The sequence below is a fragment of the Cherax quadricarinatus genome, chromosome 27, assembly GCF_038502225.1.
Source record: "Cherax quadricarinatus isolate ZL_2023a chromosome 27, ASM3850222v1, whole genome shotgun sequence".
Lineage (NCBI taxonomy): Eukaryota > Metazoa > Arthropoda > Malacostraca > Decapoda > Parastacidae > Cherax > Cherax quadricarinatus.
In genome coordinates, this window is record NC_091318.1 from 14,854,178 (window position 1) to 14,876,834 (window position 22,657).

Here is a 22,657-nt window from a genome sequence, read left to right on the forward strand (position 1 = left end):
ACTTGACGTGCTGTTGGAGTGTGAGCAAAGTAACATTTATGAAGGGATTCAGGGAAACCGGCAGGCCGGACTTGAGTCCTGGAGATGGGAAGTACAGTGCCTGCACTCTGAAGGAGGGGTGTTAATGTTGCAGTTTAAAAACTGTAGTGTAAAGCACCCTTCTGGCAAGACAGTGATGGAGTGAATGATGGTGAAAGTTTTTCTTTTTCGGGCCACCCTGCCTTGGTGGGAATCGGCCAGTGTGATAATAAAAAAAATATTAATAAAAAATAATAACAAAAAAAAAAGTAGATGAAAGTTTTTTACACATTTTCAAATGTAGAAAAACAAAAAGAAAATCTACTTTTTTACATACTTTCAAATGTTGAAAAAACATATATATACGTTTGGACCGTTTACGGGTTAAAGTGCAGGCACTGTACTTCCCACCTCCAAAACTCAAGTCCAGCTAACCGGTTTCCCTGAATCCCTTCACAAAATATTACCCTGCTCACACTCCATCAGCTCATCAAGTCCCAAAAACCATTCGTTTTCATTCCTATCGAACACGTTAACACATGCCTGCTGTATATCCAGTCCCCTTGCACACAAACCCTCTTTTACCCCCTTCCTCCATTCTGTCCTAAGATGACCCCTATGCCTCCTTCCCTTCACTACAGATTTATATACCCTCAAAGTCATCTTATTTTTCTCCATCCTCTCTAAATGACCACACCACCTCAACAACCCCTCTTCAGCCCTCTGAATAATATGTTTAGTAACTCCACACCACCTAATTTTCACACTGTGAATTCTCTGCATAATATGCCACACATTGCCCTTAGACATGACATCTCCAGTGCCTCCAGCCTCTTCCTCACTGCAACTTTCATAACCCATGCTTCACACCCGTATAAGAGTGTTGTTACCATTATACTCTCAAACGTATTCCCTTCTTTGCCTCTCTGGATAATGTTCTTTCTCCCCACAAAAACCTCAGTACACCACCTACCTTTTTTTCTTCATCAATTCCATGATTTACCTCGTCCTTCATAGACCCATCTGCTGACATGTCTACTCCCAAACATCTGAACTCATTCACTTCTTCCATACTCTCTCCAATCAGATATCCAATTTTTCTTTACCTACCTTGTTTGATACTCTCATCACCTTTACTCTTATCTATGTTCACTTTCAATTTTCTTCCTTTACACACCCTCTAAAACTCATCCACTAACCTTTGCAACTTCTCTTTAGACTCTCCCAAAAGCACAGTATCATCAGCAGAAAGTAACTGTGTTAACTCTTTATTTTTGTATTTGATTCATCATAATTTAATCTTGCCCATCTCCCCAAACACCCTAGCCTTTACTTCTTTTATAGCCCCATCTGTAAATGTTAAACAACCATATTGACATTATGCAGTCCTGTCTAAGACCTGCATTTACTGGAAAGTAATATCCCTCTCCTACACACACTAACTTGAGCCTCAAAATCCTCATAAAACACTCTTTACTGCATTTAGTAATTTAATACCTATTCCATACCCTTCAACATCTACCACATTGCTCTCCTATCTACTCTATCATATGCCTCTTCTAAATCCATAACAGCAATGAAATCTTCCCTACCTTCATCTAAATATTGTTCACTTTAATGCTTCAGTGTAAGCACTTAGTTTACACATCCCTTATATCCATTCTAAAGCCAACTTGTTCATCTGCAGTCCTTCTCTCTGTCTCACCTCTATTTCTTTCATTAATTATCCTACCATACATTTTACCTGGTATACTTGGTAGGTTTATTTCCCTATAATTTTTGCACACTTTTGTCCCTCTTCCCTTTATATAAAGGAACTATGCATACTCTGTCCCCTCTAAATGTCCAAACCACTTCAAAAATCCCTCCTTAACCCTCTTGATAATGCTCCTCCTCCTAATCTCCAAGCTCCGAGTTCTCTGCATAATATTAATACCACACATTGCCCTCACACATGACATCTCCACTGCCTTTAGCAGCCTTCATGCTTCAACATTGGCAACCCATGCTTCTCACCCATATGAGAGAGTTGGCTCCTCTATACTCATACATTCCTCTCTGCCTCCGTAGATAAAGTTTTTTGTCTCACAGATGTCTCACTGCACCACTTGCTTCTTTCCCTTCATTTCAGTGACTCGTCTCATCTGTTGTAGACCTATCTATCAATAAGTCCACTCCCAAGTATCCGAACATGGCCACTTCCTCCATTCTCCCTCCTTCTAATCTGGTATCCTCTTTCATTACCTAAATAATATGTTACCTTCATCTCCCTGCTCCTTCCTATGTTCACTTTTAATTTCCTTCTCTTGCATACCTTCCTAAATTCATCCGCCAACCTTTACAACTTCTCTTCAGAATCTCCCAAAAGCATAGTGTCATTGGCAAAAAGCAACTGTGACAACAACCATTTTGCATTAGATTCTGCATATTTTAATCTTACGCCTCTCCCCTACACTCTTAGCATTCACTTCTTCTACAACCCCATCTATAAATATATGTTAAACCACCATGGTGACATATGTAGACATATATACAGACAGTGGTCATTTTCATAGTACTGTTGCAGTCTTAGAAGTCCCTGAAGCATGGCTCTACACAGCAGTGTTTTACATATCACACACACATTGTGTATCTCTGCACATTGCTGGTCACCTTAATGTATAAGCACAAACAACATCTTTTCTGAGTTCATTTCTTCTTGTCATTAGCATGAAGTGCAATCAGAAAGTGATAATCAAACCTCAAACAAGAGGGTGTTTGATCATTGGTACGTTGGTGCTTGTGTTGTGTCCCAGGTATTTCCGTATTGTTTGATGACAAATGGAAATGGACCTGTGTTGGTCTGTTCCCATTCTTGACCTGGTATATATTATAGGCATTCAGCATTGCAGTGTCAACAAGATGGAAGAGCAGTTTTATTTATCGCTTATAACTCTTCTGGGCACAATTAACAAACCCGATCTGCATGTCACATTGGTCTACCAAATGCATTTTGTGTAATCAGTGACAACAGCTGGTCTCACAATGGGTTCATTCATTTCTTTATTTACTTTTTCTGTTTTTCATTTTATTTTTGTCGGTGGATGTAAGCAATGTCACATCACTTATGTGATGCCACTGAAATGCTATGATGTCAGAGGCATAAAACACATGCGCTTCACCCCTACCAGTGCCTGTGTTGAATGTGGGCGTACATTTTAGTGCTCCACACACTGTACCATACGTGTGTCATTCTTACTCACAGGAAATCGCCAACTAAAGGGCTTGTGTACCAGTTTCAATGTATAATGTTCATCCCTTACCTAGATATACAGTGCCTGCAAAAGTAATCCAGACCAACCCAAAATTACAAAAATTGTTAAAAAGTGATGATATGAACATTACAGAACAAAAACTGTAAGACTTGGCACATTCATTAATACAGTGGACCCCCGCATAACGATTTTAATCCGTGCAAGAGGGGTAATTGTTATGCGAAATAATCGGTATGTGAATGAATTTTCCCCATAAGAAATAATGGAAATAAAATTAATCCGTGCAAGACACCCAAAAGTATGAAAAAAAAATTTTTTTACCACATGAAATGTTAATTTTAATACACACAAACTGAAAAAGGCATGCACACTTACATGACACTTACTTTTATTGAAGATCTGGTGATGATTGATGGGATGGGAGGAGGGGAGAGAGAGTGTTAGTGTTTAGAAGGGGAATCCCCTTCCATTAAGACTTGAGGTGGCAAGTCCTTTTCTGGGGTTACTTCCCTTCTTCTTTTAATGCCACTAGGACCAGCTTCAGAGTCACTGGACTTCTTTCGCACAACATATCTGTCCATAGTGGCCTGTACCTCTCATTCCTTTATGACTTCCCTAAAGTGTTTCACAACATTGTCAGTGTAATAATCACCAGCACGGCTTGCAATAGCTGTGTGAGGGTGATTTTCATCCATGAAGGTTTGCACTTCAAGCCACTTTGCACAGATTTCCTTAATCTTTGTAGTAGGCAACTTCCTCAATTTCTCTCTCCCCTCCTCTGAACCAGTTTCCTCAGGTCTGGCCTCTTGCTGTTGAAGTTGATCTATCAGCTCATCAGTGGTTAGTTCTTCATTGTCCTCCTCCACCAACTCTTCCACATCCTCCCCACTAACCTCCAACCCCAAGGACTTTCCCAATGCCACAATGGATTCCTCAACTGGCACAGGATTCTCAGGGTTAGCCTCAAACCCTTCAAAATCCCTTTTGTCTACACATTCTGGCCACAGTTTCTTCCAAGCAGAGTTCAAGGTCTTCTTAGTCACTCCCTCCCAAGCCTTACCTATAAGGTTTACACAATTGAGGATATTAAAGTGCTCTCTCCAAAACTCTCTTAGAGTCAGTTGAGTTTCTGAGGTCACTACAAAGCACCTTTCAAACAGAGCTTTTGTGTACAGTTTTTTGAAGTTTGCAATAACCTGCTGGTCCATGGGCTGCAGGAGAGGAGTGGTATTAGGAGGCAAAAACTTCACCTTAATGAAGCTCATGTCCCCATAAAGTCGCTCTGCCACGTCTGTAGGATGACCAGGGGCATTGTCTAACACCAGGAGGCACTTAAGTTCTAATTTCTTTTCAGTTAGGTAATCTTTCACATTGGGGGCAAATGCATGGTGTAACCAGTTATAGAAAAAGTCCCTAGTGACCCATGCCTTACTGTTTGCCCTCCACAGCACACACAAATTATCCTTGAGGACATTCTTTTGCCTGAACGCTCTGGGAGTTTCAGAGTGATACACTAATAAAGGCTTAACTTTGCAATCACCACTAGCATTGGCACACATCAACAAAGTAAGCCTGTCTTTCATAGGCTTATGTCCTGGGAGTGCCTTTTCCTCCTGAGTAATGTAGGTCCTGCTTGGCATTTTCTTCCAGAACAGGCCTGTTTCATCACAATTAAACACTTGTTCAGGTTTCAGTCCTTCACTGTCTATGTACTCCTTGAATTCCTGCACATATTTTTCAGCCGCTTTGTGGTCCGAACTGGCAGCCTCACCATGCCTTATCACACTATGGATGCCACTACGCTTCTTAAATCTCTCAAACCAACCTTTGCTGGCCTTAAATTCACTCACATCATCACTAGTTGCAGGCATTTTTTTAATTAAATCCTCATGCAACTTCCTAGCCTTTTCACATATGATCGCTTGAGAGACGCTATCTCCTGCTAGCTGTTTTTCATTTATCCACACCAATAAGAGTCTCTCAACATCTTCCATCACTTGCGATCTTTGTTTCGAAAACACAGTTAAACCTTTGGCAAGAACAGCTTCCTTGATTGTCTTTCTGGTGCCCACAATAGTAGCGATGGTTGATTGGGGTTTCTTGTACAACTTGACTAGGTCGGCGATACGCACTCCACTTTCATACTTATCAATGATCTCTTTCTTCATTTCTATTGGAATTCTCACCCTTATTGGTGTACGGTTGGCACTAGAAGCTTTCTTGGGGCCCATGGTCACTTATTTTCCAGAAACAGCACCGAAAACACTGTAATAATACGAAATATTCCGAGTGTATGCTTGGATGTTACCGCGGAGGCTGGCTGGTAAACAATGGCACGGGCGGCACATGTGAGGCTGGCTGAGGGCGCACATTGGACGCGTCTCGGACGAAAATCGGTGAGCGGGTTTTTAATCGGTATGCGCGGCAAAATTTTTGCGATTAAAGCAAGCGGTATGCGGATTAATCGCTATGTGATGCCATCGTTATGCGGGGGTCCACTGTATTTTGTCATCTTTCCCATGGCCTTGATGACTATTTGAAGCTGTTTGGGCATGCTTTCACTCAGATTCCTGAAGTAATCAATGGATAACTGTTCGACTCAAATGTTCTTGATCTGGTGCAGGCATGACATGGATGATATTAAAATTGTTTTGAGTTATAATCCTCCTCGAAGCACGGAAATGAGTCCCATCAGTTGATTATATTGGGTTATCCTTGGTTAAATCTACATAATGTGCTGTTTGGCCAAATTACTCTATCAGGAAATTAAAATTGTAATAAGTTTGGAATGAATAAGGCATCTTTCACACCCTGATTGCTTGTTGGGAAGCTGGTGGTGGAACAATAGGTCCTGGTTGCATTGTTTACAGGTGCTTATGAGGTAGTGTTACCCATAATGCACTGTATGGACCCTCCTGATCTTAGATTTTTTCCCAAGCATGAGTAGAGGTGGTAGGAGACCCAAATAGTTGGACTGTGGCTAAAATATCAACAAGCAACATATTTGAATGCATGAAAATTTGGCATACAACTTTGTCAAACAGTTTCACCTTCAAGAAGCTGTATCAAGTATATACTTGATAAACCTTTTGTAGGCAAAATGTCATTATCTTGATAAAAGATCTCCTCTTCAAGGGGAGGGGGGCTCCTTGATGTGGCAAAGAGGCTCTTGGTCTCAGGAATCAAATCCTTTGGTCTCCTTCCTTACACCAAGTCTAAGTACCCCCTAATCCTCCCTTCCCTATCCCGTCCTCCCCATAGCCCCCCTTTTTTCCCTTCCCTCCCCTCTCCCAACCCTCCCCTTTTTCCTCGTCCAGTTTGTAGCCTCTGGGGTCCTCCCCTCTGGCATTACGATTTCTAGGTGGGGGGTGGCGTGCTGGGGTTTGTCCTCCTCTGCGAGGTCCCCCAGGGGTGGTGTAGTTTGCTGTGGAATCTGAATTGTCTGAGGATACCCTGCTCCCTTCCCGGATTTCTGGGTTGTGGGCAGGGTGCCCTTTAAATGATGGGTGTATCTCCGGAAGCTGCCTGTCAGTTCTGGGGGGTGGGGGGTGAAGGAGGTATACTTTGTGGCGGGTTTCTGACTGTCCTTTCTTCTGTCTGCCGAGGTAGCTCGGTGGATGTGAGGCTGCTATCCCGGAGCACTGGTTTACTGGTGTGAAGGGTAGGGTATGGCATGGGTTCCATGCTGCATCTTCACTACCAGTGGGCTCGAGGCCCTTTCGGATGAGGGAAGAAGCTTTCGGCCCCTCCATACCTCCTAGCGACTGTCCCTCCGCTGTCCCTCTTTTTTCTTCCTTTCTTTTTTTCTTCCTTTCTTTTTTTCTTAAAATAACAAGAAAGAAAGAAAGTAAAGGAAGAGGAAGTTCGGGTGAAATATAAGCAACTATTGCCAGAAAGGTGGGCTGGTGCAGGTATGAGTAGTAGGGGGTTGAAGAGGGTTGGAATAGTTTTAAAAATGCAGTATTAGAATGTGGGGCAGAAATTTGTGGTTATAGGAGGGTGGGTGCAGGAGGAAAGAGGAGTGATTGGTGGAATAATGAAGTAAAGGGTGTGATAAAAGAGAAAAAGGTAGCTTATGAGAGGTATTTACAAAGCAGAAGTGTTATAAGAAGAGCAGAGTATGTATATGGAGAGTAAAAGAAAGGTGAAGAGAGTGGTGCGATTGCAAAAAGGAGAGCGGATGATAGAGTGGGAGAGGTACTGTCAAGGAATTTTAATGAAAATAAGAAAAAAATTTGGAGTGAGTTAAACAAGTTAAGAAAGCCTAGAGAAGGAATGGATTTGTCAGTTAAAAACAGAGTAGGGGAGTTAGTAGATGGGGAGATAGAGGTTTTGGGTAGATGGAGAGAATATTTTGAGGAACTTTTAAATGTCGACGAAGAAAGGGAGGCGGTAATTTCATGCACTGGCCAGGGAGGTATACCATCTTTTAGGAGTGAAGAAGAGCAGGATGTGAGTGGGGGGAGGTGCTTGAGGCATTACGTAGAATGAAAGGGGGTAAAGCAGCTGGAACTGACGGGATCATGACAAAAATGTTAAAAACAAGGGGGGACATAGTGTTGGAATGGTTGGTATTTTTGTTTAATAAATGGATGAAAGAGGGGAAGGTACCTAGGGATTGGCGGAGAGCGTGTATAGTCCCTTTATATAAAGGGAAGGGGGACAAAAGAGACTCTAAAAATTATAGAGGAATAAGTTTACTGAGTATACTAGGAAAAGTGTATGGTAGGGTTATTGTTGAAAGAATTAGAGGTAAGACAGAATATAGAATTGCAGATGAGCAAGGAGGTTTTAGAGTGGGTAGGGGATGTGTAGATCAAGTGTTTACATTGAAGCATGTATGTGAGCAGTATTTAGATAAACGTAGGGAAGTTTTTATTGCATTTATGGTGTGAATATAATGCAGATAATTCGTAGTTTGGAAGTTAGGAGGAGGTGTGGGATTACCAAAACTGTTGTCCAGAGGGGTGAGGAAGGGTTGTTGAGGTGGTTCGGACATGTAGAGAGAATGGAGCGAAACAGAGTGACTTCAAGAGTGTATCAGTCTGTAGTGGAAGGAAGGCGGGGTAGGGGTCGGCCTAGGAAAGGTTGGAGGGGGGGGTAAAGAAGGTTTTGTGTGCGAGGAGCTTGGACTGCCAGCAGGCATGTGTGAGCGTGTTTGATAGGAGTGAATGAAGACAAATGGTTTTTAATACTTGACGTGCTGTTGGAGTGTGAGCAAAGTAACATTTATGAAGGGGTTCAGGGAAACCGGCAGGCCGGATTTGAGTCCTGGAGATGGGAAGTACAGTGCCTACACTCTGAAGGAGGGGTGTTAATGTTGCAGTTTAAAAACTGTAGTGTAAAGCACCCTTCTGGCAAGACAGTGATGGAGTGAATGATGGTGAAAGTTTTTCTTTTTCGGGCCACCCTGCCTTGGTGGGAATCGGCCAGTGTGATAATAAAAAAAAAAAATTATGGATTTAGAAAAGGCATATGATAGAGTGGATAGGGAAGCAATATGGCAGATGTTGCAAGTATATGGAATAGGTGGTAAGTTACTAAATGCTGTAAAGAGTTTTTATGAGGATAGTGAGGCTCAGGTTAGGGTGTGTAGAAGAGAGGGAGAATACTTCCTGGTAAAAGTAGGTCTTGGACAGGGATGTGTAATGTCGCCATGGTTGTTTAATATATTTATAGATGGGGTTGTAAAACAAGTAAATGCTAGGGTGTTTGGGAGAGGGGTGGGATTAAATTATGGGGAATTAAATACAAAATGGGAAGTGACACATTCACTTTTTGCTGATGATACTGTGCTTATGGGAAATTCTAAAGAAAAATTGCAAAAGTTAGTGGACGAATTTGGGAGTGTGTGTAAAGGTAGAAAGTTGAAAGTGAACATAGGAAAGAGTAAGGTGATGAGAGTATCAAATGATTTAGATAAAGAAAAAATTGGATATCAAATTGCTGAGGAGGAGTATGGAAGAAGTGAATGTTTTCAGATATTTGGGAGTTGACGTGTCGGCGGATGGATTTATGAAGGATGAGGTTAATCATAGAATTGATGAAGGAAAAAAGGTGAGTGGTGCATTGAGGTATATGTGGAGGTAAAAAATATTATCTATGGAGGCAAAGAAGGGAATGTATGAAAGTATAGTAGTACCAACATTCTTATATGGGTGTGAAGCTTGGGTTGTAAATGCTGCAGCGAGGAGGCGGTTGGAGGCAGTGGAGATGTCCTGTCTAAGGGCAATGTGTGGTGTAAATATTATGCAAAAAATTTGGAGTGTGAAAATTAGGAGGTGTGGAATTAATAAAAGTATTAGTCAGAGGACTGAAGAGGGTTTGTTGAGGTGGTTTGGTCATTTAGAGAGAGTGGATCAAAGTAGAATGACATGGAGAGCATATAAATCTGTAAGGGAAGGAAGGCGGGGTAGGGGTCGTCTTCGAAAAGGTTGGAGGGAGGGGGTAAAGCAGGTGTTGTGGGCGAGGGGTTTAGACTTTCAGGAAGTGTGCATGAGCGTGTTAGATAGGAGTGAATGGAGACAAATGGTATTTGGGACCTGACGATCTGTTGGAGTGCGAGTAGGGTAATATTTAGTGAAGGAATTCAGGGAAACCGGTTATTTTATATAACCGGACTTGAGTCCTGGAAATGGGAAGTACAATGCCTGCACTCTAAAGTAGGGGTTTGAGATACAGTGGACCCCCACATAACGATTACCTCCGAATGTGACCAATTATGTAAGTGTGTTTGTACGTGTATGTTTGGGGGTCTGAAATGGACTAATCTACTTCACAATATTTCTTATGGGAACAAATTCGGTCAGTACTGGCACCTGAACATACTTCTGGAGTAAAAAAAATATCGTTAACGGGGGGTCCACTGTATTGGCAGTTTGGAGGGATATATTGTGTAGTTTTATACGTATTTACTTCTAAACTGTTGTATTCTGAGCACCTCTGCAAAATCAGTGATTATGTGTGAGTGAGGTGAAAGTGTTGAATGATGATGAAAGTATTTTCTTTTCGGCGATTTTCTTTCTTTTTGGGTCACCCTGCCTCGGTGGGAGACGGCCGACTTGTTGGAAAAAAAAAAAAACAAGAAAGAAGAGATTACAGAAGATGCACCTATTATTATGGAGTCTTCACCCTGTGAAACCCTTCCTCCTCCCAGGCCCATTCTGATCCCACACCCTGTTCTAACCTGGCTTCATTATCGGACCATTCTCTCAACTCTTCTCATACCCCTGTACCTTCTGCCGTTGATGCCTCGTCACCTTCTTCAGGTGCTGTGGCGTCACCTGTTTGTTTTCATGCCACTGGTTCTAGGACGCCTTTCACAATGTGTCTGGCTTCCCTGAATACAGTGGGACGGTTCTCGGATCGCCCACCTCCCTCGGGTCAGACCGCTCTCGATTCTACTCCTAAGTGTCCAAGACAACCTACTGATGACAGTTCGTAGATGACCATTCAAAAATGAGCTACACGATACTCACTGCCTTTGCATACTGGACTAATGAGTACGCAATGGACAAAAAAATTTTCTCTACGAATGACGTCTCAAACTGATTATCTTTCTGATCACGGAATTAGTAAAACTCTTTTACAGCACATTGGCCAAAATATATCCTTCCACGGTCTTCGAAGTGGTGCGTGTGTCATAACAGTGCAGAATTCAGAGCATGCTCATGCTCTCTCCTGCATCACTTCCATATATAACACACCAGTCACTGTTCGTAAGCACTCTACTCTTAATTCTTGCAGTGGTGGTACTGTGGTCTTGCCATGTACCATTGTACAGAGTGATTTTTTTTTTGTCTTGCGGTGAGGATATTTTAGAACATTTAACCCTTCAGAACCTCCCTGTTCTCAAGATAGATATATACTTCCTGCCTGCTTGTGGGCGGAGGTGTTTTCCTAGTAACATCACTCATTTAACCTTCGACTGCCGTGAACTTCCGTCCTCTGTCTATATTGCAGGACATTGCCTAGAGGTCCGTCAAGTAGTTCCCACTCCCCAACAGTCTTATAATTGCTGGCGTTTTGGACACCCTGCTAAACACTGCAGATCTGCGGTGGAATGCCCAGTCTGCGTTGCAGCAGATCATTCCAGTACATCTTGTAGTCTTCCCCCATCTTGTTTCAATTACAGGGAACCTCATCCTTCCTTTTCACGCCGTTGCCAGGTTTATCGTAATGAACGAGAGATCTGTTATCTTAAGGAGCACAAGGGCCTCACTTACACTATGGCTCTATCACAGCTCTGCCTTTAAGGTAAACTCCCTCATGTCCCACATGCTTGGGTAGCCTGAAGACCTCCAAACTCGACGGTCCTCCCGCCTCCCAATCTCTCTGCGTCTGTGTCTTCTGGGGTCGCCCCAGTTTCTAATTCTTTTGCAGTTTTATCCTCTGACACTTCTACCTCCGCACCACTTCCTACTTCTACTCCTTCGTCTCACTCGCTTGCTTCTTAGTCTGAGACCTCACATACCTACACTTTCTTTGCGTCCATCACCTGCACAGAATATATCTCCTACCTTGGAACCTTGTTCTCACCCCCTTTCCAGTTCTCACACGATGGTAGAGGGCCACCCCCCTTTGTGTAGTCCCCTCTCCCCCCTCCTGGTCTTCCTCCATAGTTAACCTCCAACCTCCTTCCTCTCCTGTTACACTGCAGGCCTCTTCTACCCCAGCCGGCGCATGTCTCCAGATTCATACTACCCGCCCCCTCCCCCTCCCCCCCACCTCAGACCTACCTCTTTAGTTGCCTCCATAGTTACTGCAACCTTTCCTTGCAATGCCTCTCCTGTCTCTGACATTGTGGTATCGTCAGCTTCCTTAACAACGGAGACGTTAGGCACTATCTCCAGCTATATTGCAGAGACGACACCCCCGATGGACACCAATGTGACTCCTCCTAACTATTCTATTTTGCGACCTTTGCAACACACTATTCCTCAGCAACATTCACATTCTTCCTTGCTTACATGCTTACCGTTACCCCCGCACATTGACTTTACAGATCCTAAAAGCCCATAAGTTTTATCATTTCTTATTGTTGCCAGTTTTATTTCTGTACATAATGTCTTTTTTACAATGGAATATTCATGGCCTTAGGGACAATCCAGCAGAGCTCCAAGTGTTGCTCTCCCAGTTGTCCCCAGTGTATGTGTTGGGTTGCAAGAGCCCAAAATTTTTTCTGCTGTCATTCGCCCCGTTTCAGGCTATGTGCTGTTACATTCTTCAGATCCTCTACCTGACGAATCATTTAATGAAAGCGTGCTTCTTGTGCGCGTTGATATACCGTATCACCAAGATTTTATTTGCTCCCTGCTGCATTATACTGCAGCTTGGATTTATTTACACAGATGGTTTACAGTTTGCGCTCTCTATTTTTCTCCCTCCAGTGCATTCTGTATCTCTGACATCATGTTTTTAATTTTTTCTCTACCACCACCCATCATGTTGTTGGGTGATTTTAATGCTCACCGTCACCTGTGGGGAGGGTCCCACTGCAACACTCGTGGTGATCAGTTGGAGACTGTTCTCGCTTCTCATCCTCTTCCTGTTTTAAATACAGGTGCTCCTACCCATTTTGACTTGCACTCAGTCTCTCTCCTGCATTGATCTTTCTCTCTGTTCTTCGCTCATTGCACTTGATTTCACATGTGAAATCAAGTGCAATGATAGTGATCACTTTCCTATCCTTCTTACTTCTACTACATATACCTGACCATTTTGTAACCCTCGTTGGCAATTTACTCGAGGAGATTGGGACTTTGCTTAAGGAGATTGGGACTTGTACTCCCATCTTACCACCTGTTGTGAGGACCCCCTTTCGTCATCTATTGATGAACTGGCACACCAATTTTCAACCTTAGTCCTGACTGTGGCAACTCGTTCTATCCCCCAAATCTCAGGTAGGCATTCTCAGACATGCGTACCTTGGTGGTCTTCTACATGCACTCGCACAGTGTATTTAAAATGAGCTGCGTAGGGCCGTTATCAATATAACTGTACCGCGGAGCATCTGTTGGACTTTAAGCGGGCCACATCATATGCGACGCTAAACATGCTTGTTGGTGAGACTACGTGTCTACCATTACCTCGTCTTTCCCTATGTGCGTGATTTAGAAAAAGGTGTGGAAATTGTGCGGTAAGTACACTCCGGACCCAGCTCCCATTTTGCGGGTTGCTGGAGTTGATGTCGCAGAACCTTTAGAAGTTGCCACAGAAATTGGGAACTATCTTGTCTGTATCTTCTGAGGGCTTCACCTCTGTCCCTCATTTCTTGCGTCTAAACCTACCAAAGAGCAATTGCCCATAGATTTCTCCTCCGATGGATTGGAGCCGTATAACATACCTTTTACTCTTCTAGAATTAGAGTCCATGCTTTTCATGTGCCGGCCGTCGGCACCGGGACCTGATGATATCCACATCAGTATGCTACACCATCTCCAGTCTATGGCCCTTCCCGTTCTTTTACGTCTTTTCAATCTAATTTGGGAGCGAGGGGTTCTCCCACAACACTGGAAATCGGCTATTATACTACTGTTTTGCAAACCAGGCACTTCAGAGCTTGTCACCTCTCACTATCATCCCATTTCCCTGACCAGTGTGGTCTGCAAGGTGATAGAACGATAGGTGAATAGACGTCTGATGTGGTTCTTAGACACACACAACCGCCTTTCCCCTCGTCAGTATGGCTTTTGCAAAGGCCGCTCTACTTTAGACCCCTTGCTCCACTTTGATATGTATATTTGAAATGCCTTTGTTGACAACCACTCTGTCCTAGCTTTCTTTTTTGATCTAGAGAAGGCATATGACACCACTTGGAGGTATAACATTCAAGCCCAAGCCCACTCCTTAGGCCTCCACGGTAATCTACCAAAATTCATCGCTGCTTTTTTTCCGATAGACATTTTCAGGTCCGTATTGGCGCCTCGCTTTCCTCGGACTTTGTACAAGCCAAAGGAGTCCCACAAGGTTGCGTCCTCAGTACTACTATTTTTGTCTTAGCTATAAATGACCTGCCTTCCATTCTTTTTTCGCATATTTGGTCATCACTTTATGTTGATGGCTTCACTGTAGCTTACTCGAGCACTGACTAGTAGCAGCCTCTCTTCAGTTTGTGATAGACCGAGTCTCCCATTGGACCACTTCTCATGGCTTTAAATTTTCCAGTACGAAAACCTGATTCATTAACTTCACTAGACGCCCGCTTATACAGGATACTCCCTTGTACTTACATGGCTCATGTATTCCGGCACCCGATACAGTCAGGTTTCTGGGTCTGCTCTTTGATCACCAGCTGATGTGGAGACCTCACATTTCTTCATTAAAGACAACTTGCCACGGTCGGCTAAATCTCCTTAAGGTTCTCACACATCGTTCATGCAGGGCGGATCGTCCCACTCTCCTCCGTTTGCATTCCACCCTAGTTTTGCCCAAGCTAGATTATGGTGACCAAATCTATTCTGCAGCCTCTCCCGCAACTCTGTCTAAGTTAGATCCTATACATCACCAAGGTCTCCGTTCATCCCCTGTTGAGAGCCTCTATGCAGAAGCGAATTTTCCATCCTTGTCTGATTGCCATGAGGCTCATTGCCTTTGTTATGTTCAATCTCATGACCTCTACAATCCTTCCGTATATAGAATAGTTACTGATGTAGTAGATGTTCTTTATTTGTTCGTTGCCCCTGTTTACTCCGTCCCTTTCCTCTCCGCCTACATTCGCTCTTGTCTTCTCTTCAGTTACCACCTCTCTCTGTTCATGAAGCGTCTCACTTTTCCCTGCTCCCTTGGGAAGTTCCAGCTGTTCGTGTCTGTTCTTTCTCACTTCCATGCGCAAAAGCCCAACTACCTACGGTGACTTCCCGCTCTCTTCTTCTTGACCACTTCTGCTCTCATTCTCGTGCCATCAGGATGTACACCGATGGTTCTAAGTCTTCTGATGGCATCAGATTTGCAACAGTGTTTCCAGACAGTGTCATGCGAGGGCATTTATTACCCTCGGTTAGCATTTTCACGGCTGAATTGTATGCCATTCTTGTAGCACTTATCTGTATTGCATCTATGCTTGTGTCACCATTTGTGGTCGTTTCAGACTCCCTTAGTGCTTTACAGGCTATATGGAAATTTGATACACCTCACTCCCTAGTTTTTCGTATCCAACTTTGGTTATGCCGTATCTCTAGCAAACACACAGATATTGTTTTTTGTTGGTCCCTGGTCATGTTGACATACTGGGCAATGAACAGGCAGACACTGCTGCACGGTCAGCAGTACATGACCTCCCAGATTCATATAGAGGTGTTCCATATATGGACTATTTTGCTGTAATTGCTACCCATCTTTGCATCAGTTGGCAACAATGTTGGTCTGATCTGCTCCATAACAAACTTCATGCTGTTAAACTGTGTATAGGTTTCTGGCCGTCGTCTTGTCATCAGTGTCGAGGTTGGGAGACTACTCTCTCCCGTCTTCGCATTGGCCACACTCGTCTTACTCATGGGTATCTCATGGAGAGGTGTCCTGTTCCTCTCAGTGAGAATTGTCAAGTCCCAGTATCTGTTAGCCACATTTTGTTGAACTGCCCACTTTATCAACGAGCACGCAGAATTTACCTCCAACGTTGTCTCTGCTCTGCTGCCCTTTCTTTACTTTCCCTTCTTGCTGACAGACCCTCCTTTAATCAAGACTCTCTCATTGACTTTTTGACAGCAACTGATTTACTACACAAACTGATGATGATGTCTCTAGCACTCTCCTCAGTCCTTTCTACCTTAATCTCTAGTTACCCTCTACCCCTTCACTATCCACTGCCCTGCTGCACTTCATAACCTAATAATAATCCCTCTTCTTCTTGCTACCCATTACCCCTGCATCCTTCCCTGCGCTGTATAACCCTTGTGGTTTAGCGCTTTTTTTTATTATAACAATTATAAAAGATCTACCTGTGCTATATGTGTATTTTCTACCAGCCCCATGTTCTTGCCACTAACAGAGACTTCTTACCCAGCCCCTAATGAAGTACAGTACTGGTATGTGAAGGCTTTTATAGTGTAGATAGATATTGTTCACCAAGTAATAACAAACCATGAGTTAATCACATATCCAAGTTTGAGCAGCAGCCACATCCAGTGTGACTGACACGCATCAGTTGGTTGATGCGTCACATTACTGCAAAACCTCTAATATTCTGTTTTTTCTCATATTTACCTTGTTAACTTTTCCAGTATGTTTTGTGGCCATTATTTTGGAAAATCTTTTAATTTATGTAAAAAATTACATTTATTTGTATTCATTTGTTTCACATTATACATAATCTTCGCAATACTGTTTAAAAAATGTCATTTTCTTCAGTGGTGACCAGACTCCCCTTAGTCCTCCTCTTGTTGATCTTCGTCAACTTTCTGCAAGACAGCGTGTATTCCATGAATTAGTTAAAACTGAATGCAATTATGTCAGTATTCTAGATGCAGTAGAAAAGGTAAGTTAAGATATGATATTTATATTTCATTAATTGCAAGCAAGCATTGTCATTACTTCTTAACAGTTATGAAAAACTGTTATTGATATATAATTAATTATTTAGACTTCATAAATACAAAATGTCCTTAAAACTGGCATATGTTATACAGTATTTTGTGATGTACTTTCCCTTGATATGCACTGCAGGTTATAAAATTGCCGCTTGAAAACACATCACAGCCAGGAGGTCCCATGTTAGATGCTCAAGAGCTGCGATACATCTTTGGCAATGTGCCACCAATTCATGAAGTTCACACAAGAATGCGTAATGATTTACTCCATCTAGCACACAATTGGACTGATGATGCAAGCATTGGAGAAATTATACTTAAATATGTAAGTTTTATAAGAAAATGTTTTTAATAAAATGTAAAGTTGAGGGACTAGAAATAAGAGATGCATTGTTAATAATTCTTAATTCTTGTTTAATTTACTTACTAGTAAAGTTTGTAACCTCATTAAGTGGATCTTGCACATCCTTTCACGATATACAGTAGGGCCCCACTTGTACGGCAGGTTAGCTTCTAGGCTACCGCCGTAAAGCGGAAATCGCCGTAAAGTGGAACACACTTTTTTTCCATTTATAAATGTATACAAATACTAGATAACAAGTTTACACTAACATATATTAAGTTAGCAATAGAACTAGGCATTAAAAACAATAAAAAAGTAAAATACACATACTTTAGTACACTCATTACTTACCTTAAAATATTTGTAGTCTTAATCTAGGGTGAGACAAGCAGTATTTATATTATATTATATTATCACACTGGCCTATTCCCACCAAGGCAGGGTGGCCCGAAAAAGAAAAACTTTCACCATCATTCACTCCATCACTGTCTTGCCAGAAGGGTGCTTTACACTACAGTTTTTAAACTGCAACATTAACACCCCTCCTTCAGAGTGCAGGCACTGTACTTCCCATCTCCAGGACTCAAGTTCGGCCTGCCGGTTTCCTGAACCCCTTCATAAATGTTACTTTGCTCACACTCCAACAGCACGTCAAGTATTAAAAACCATTTGTCTCCATTCACTTCTATCAAACAGGCTCACGCATGCCTGCCAGATGTCCAAGCCCCTCGCACACAAAACCTCCTTTACCCCCTCCCTCCAACCTTTCCTAGGCCGACCCCTACCCCGCCTTCCTTCCACTACAGACTGATACACTCTTGAAGTCACTTTGTTTCGCTCCATTCTCTCTACATGTCCGAACCACCTCAACAACCCTTCCTCCGCCCTCTGGACAACAGTTTTGGTAATCCCGCACCTCCTCCTAACTTCCAAACTACGAATTCTCTGCATTATATTCACACCACACATTGCCCTCATACATGACATCTCCACTGCCTCTAGCCTTCTCCTCGCTGCAACATTCATCACCCACGCTTCACACCCATATAAGAGCGTTGTTAAAACTATACTCTCATACATTCCCCTCTTTGCCTCCAAGGACAAAGTTCTTTGTCTCCACAGACTCCTAAGTGCACCACTCACCCTTTTCCCCTCATCAATTCTATGATTCTCCTCATCTTTCATAGACCCATCCGCTGACACGTCCACTCCCAAATATCTGAATACATTCACCTCCTCCATACTCTCTCCCTCCAATCTGATATCCAATCTTTCATCACCTAATCTTTTTGTTATCCTCATTACCTTACTCTTGCCTGTATTCACTTTTAATTTTCTTCTTTTGCACATCCTACCAAATTCATCCACCAACCTCTGCAGCTTCTCTTCAGAATCTCGCAAGAGCACTAATCAGCAAAGAGCAACTGTGACAACTCCCAACTTATGTGTGATTCTTTATCTTTTAACTCCACACCTCTTGCCAAGACCCTCGCATTTACTTCTCTTACAACCCCATCTATAAATATATTAAACAACCACGGTGACATCACACATCCTTGTCTAAGGCCTACTTTTACTGGGAAATAATTTCCCTCTTTCCTACATACTCTAACTTGAGCCTCACTATCCTCGTAAAAACTCTTCACTGCTTTCAGTAACCTACCTCCTAAACCATATACCTGCACCATCTGCCACATTGCTCCCCTATCCACCCTGTCATATGCCTTTTCCAAATCCATAAATGCCACAAAGACCTCTTTAGCCTTATCTAAATACTGTTCACTTATATGTTTCACTGTAAACACCTGGTCCACACATCCCCTACCTTTCCTAAAGCCTCCTTGTTCATCTGCTATCCTATTCTCCGTCTTACTCTTAATTCTTTCAATAATAACTCTACCATACACTTTACCAGGTATACTCAACAGACTTCTCCCCCTGTAATTTTTGCACTCTCTTTTGTCCCCTTTGCCTTTATACGAAGGAACTATGCATGCTCTCTGCCAATCCCTAGGTACCTTACCCTCTTCAGTACATTTATTAAATAATTGCACCAACCACTCCAAAACTATATCCCCACCTGCTTTTAACATTTCTATCTTTATCCCATCAATTCCAGCTGCCTTACCCCCTTTCATTTTACCTACTGCCTCACAAACTTCCCCCACACTCACAACTGGCTCTTCCTCACTCCTTCAAGATGTTATTCCTCCTTGCCCTATACATGAAATCACAGCTTCCCTATCTTCATCAACATTTAACAATTCCTCAAAATATTCCCTCCATCTTCCCAATACCTCTAACTCTCCATTTTATAACTCTCCTCTCCTATTTTTAACTGACAAATCCATTTGATCTCTAGGCTTCCTTAACTTGTTAATCTCACTCCAAAACTTTTTCTTATTTTCAACAAAATTTGTTGATAACATCTCACCCACTCTCTCATTTGCTCTCTTTTTACATTGCATCACCACTCTTAACCTCTCTCTTATTCTCCATATACTCTTCCCTCCTTGCATCACTTCTACTTTGTAAAAACTTCTCATATGGTAACTTTTTCTCCCTTACTACTCTCTTTACATCATCATTCCATGAATTGCTCCTCTTCCCTCCCGCACCCACTTTCCTGTAACCACAAAGTTCTGCTGAACACTCTAACACTTCATTTTTAAACCTACCCCATACCTCTTTGACCCCATTGCCTATGCTCTCATTAGCCCATCTATCCTCCAATAGCTGTTTATATCTTACCCTAACTGCCTCCTCTTTTAGTTTATAAACCTTCACCTCTCTCTTCCCTGATGCTTCTATTCTCCTTGTATCCCATCTACCTTTTACTCTCAGTGTAGCTACAACTAGAAAGTGATCTGATATATCTGTGGCCCCTCTATAAACATGTACATCCTGAAGTCTGCTCAACAGTCTTTTATCTACCAATACATAATCCAACAAACTACTGTCATTTCGCCCTACATCATATCTTGTATGCTTATTTATCCTCTTTTTCTTAAAATATGTATTACCTATAACTAAACCCCTTTCTATACAAAGTTCAATCAAAGGGCTCCCATTTTCATTTACACCTGGCACCCCAAACTTACCATCACACCCTCTCTAAAAGTTACTCCTACTTTAGCATTCAGGTCCCCTACCACAATTACTCTCTCACTTGGTTCAAAGGCTCCTATACATTCACTTAACATCTCCCAAAATCTCTCTCTCTCCTCTACATTCCTCTCTTCTCCAGGTGCATACACGCTTATTATGACCCACTTTTCGCATCCAACCTTTACTTTAATCCACATAATTCTTGAATTTACACATTCATATTCTCTTTTCTCCTTCCATAACTGATCCTTCAACATTACAGTATTTATTGTAAGAAATCAGGTGTGGTATGTATGGTAGCCAGCCAGGCTACCATACCAGGCCTCCCCACCTACACAATATTCTGTGATATATAAGTACCCCAGAGCGATTAAATGCATATACATTTCACTCATTACTTAAAATATTTATAGTCTTAATGTAGGGTCAGGGGTGAGTAAACGAGATAAAACGACTAAATGAGAGAGAGAATGAGTACATGAGAGAGGACAGGCACAGAGTTATGTAAACAAACCAGGCGAATGCAAGTTTTGTAAGCAAGCCAGGCATACACGTCTGGTTTGTGTACAAGTTACATTGTGTACAAGAGGCCTGGTCACAGACCGGGCCGTGGGGGCGTTGACCCCCGGAACTCTCTCCAGGTAAACTCCAGGTAAACATTGATACGGTGGAAAAAATAAAGAGGAACACACACATTCTCATGTAACACCATTTTTAGAAAAAATGACGCTCTGAGTGAAGGCAGTGGAAATAAGTCACTCTGACTTTTTTGGGGTTATCCTAGGCACTTTACACATATGCTGCTATGTATGATAGTCTGTAACTGTATTTGTGTATACCTGAATAAACTTCCTTATTTACATACGAAAGGAATAATTTTCTACAATTACCCCCAGTAACACATTTTCTCTGATGTTGGACTAAAGAAAATGTTATTCTTGCCATCACTTGTACAAGTTGTCTGGCTACCACATCTCATATTTTTTTTTATAGGTAGTAGGCTGGTAGACAGCAACCACCCAGGGGGGTACTACCGTCCTGCCAAGTGAGTGTGAAACGAAAGCCTGTAATTGCTTTACATGATGGTAGGATTGCTGGAGTCTTTTGTCTGTCTCATAAATATGCAAGATTACAGGTACGTCTTGCTACTTCTACTTACACTTAGGTCACACTACACATACATGTACATGTTTATTTATACACACTCATCTGAGTTTTCTTTGATTTTTTCTTAATAGTTCTTGGCGTTATTACTTTTACTTTTATATCCATGGGGAAGTGGAATAAGAATCTTTCATCCGTAAGCCATGAGTGTTGTAAAAGTCAACTAAAATGCCGGGAACAATGGGCTAGTAACCCCTTTTCCTGTAATAATTACTAAAAATAATAATAAGAAGAAAATTGTCAAAGTGGGAAGTCTGAATGTGCGTGGATGTTGTGTAAATGATAAGAAAGAGATGATTGTGGATGTTATGAATGAGAAGAAGCTGGATGTCCTGGCTTTAAGTGAAACAAAGCTGAAGGGGGTAGGAGAGTTTCAGTGGAGAGGAATAAATGGGATTAGGTCAGGGGTTTCAAATAGAGTTAGAGCTAAAGGAGGAGTAGCAGTAATGTAAGACTGGTATATAATACCGACAAGATGAAATTAAGACACATGTGCAACATCTGGGTATCTTTATTGTAGACGTTTCTCCATCCAGTGGCTTTATCAATACAAATTCTAGGACATAACTTGAAGACAGTAGGACGTTACTATATAAGCGCCAGGCTCCTTGCTTCTGCTTCAGAATCTCCACGACTACGGTGCTCTTCGCACCTACTCCAAGGTTGAGGGACTGATTACCTCATCTTCTGTATATAGTCCTACTGTCTTCAAGTTATGTCCTAGAATTTGTATTGATAAAGCCACTGGATGGCAAACCGTCTACAATAAAGATACCCAGATGTTGCACATGTGTCTTAATTTCATCGAGTAGCAGTAATGTTGAAGGATAAGTTATGGCAGGAAAAGAGGGACTATAAATGTATTAATTCAAGGATTATGTGGAGTAAAATAAAGGCTGGATGTGAAAAGTGGGTTATAGTAAGCATATATGCACCTGGAGAAGAGAGAAGTGTAGAGGAGAGAGAGAGATTTTGGGAAATGTTGAGTGAATACGTGGGGAGTTTTGAACCAAGTGTGAGAGTAAGGGTGGTTGGGGATTTCAATGCTAAAGTGGGCAAAAATGTTGTGGAGGGAGTAGTAGGTAAATTTGGGGTGCCAGGGGTAAATGAAAATGGGGAGCCTTTAATTGAGCTATGTGTAGAAAGAGGTTTGGTAATAAGTAATACATATTTTATGAAGAAGAGGATAAATATACAAGGTATGATATAGCATGTAATGAAAGTAGTTTGTTAGATTATGTATT

General features: G+C 42.1%; 1 protein-coding gene across 5 annotated transcripts in view; it reads left to right on the plus strand.

The window, feature by feature from the left end:
* Positions 1-22,657, plus strand: part of pbl (epithelial cell transforming 2 pebble) — a 233,775-nt gene that overhangs the window by 87,869 nt on the left and 123,249 nt on the right. For all 5 annotated transcript variants that reach the window (XM_053780057.2, XM_053780056.2, XM_053780055.2 and 2 more), the window contains 2 exons: positions 16,620-16,746; positions 16,935-17,123. In XM_053780057.2, coding sequence (XP_053636032.1) covers positions 16,620-16,746; positions 16,935-17,123 — 316 coding nt within the window. The remainder of the gene's footprint in view (positions 1-16,619; positions 16,747-16,934; positions 17,124-22,657) is intronic.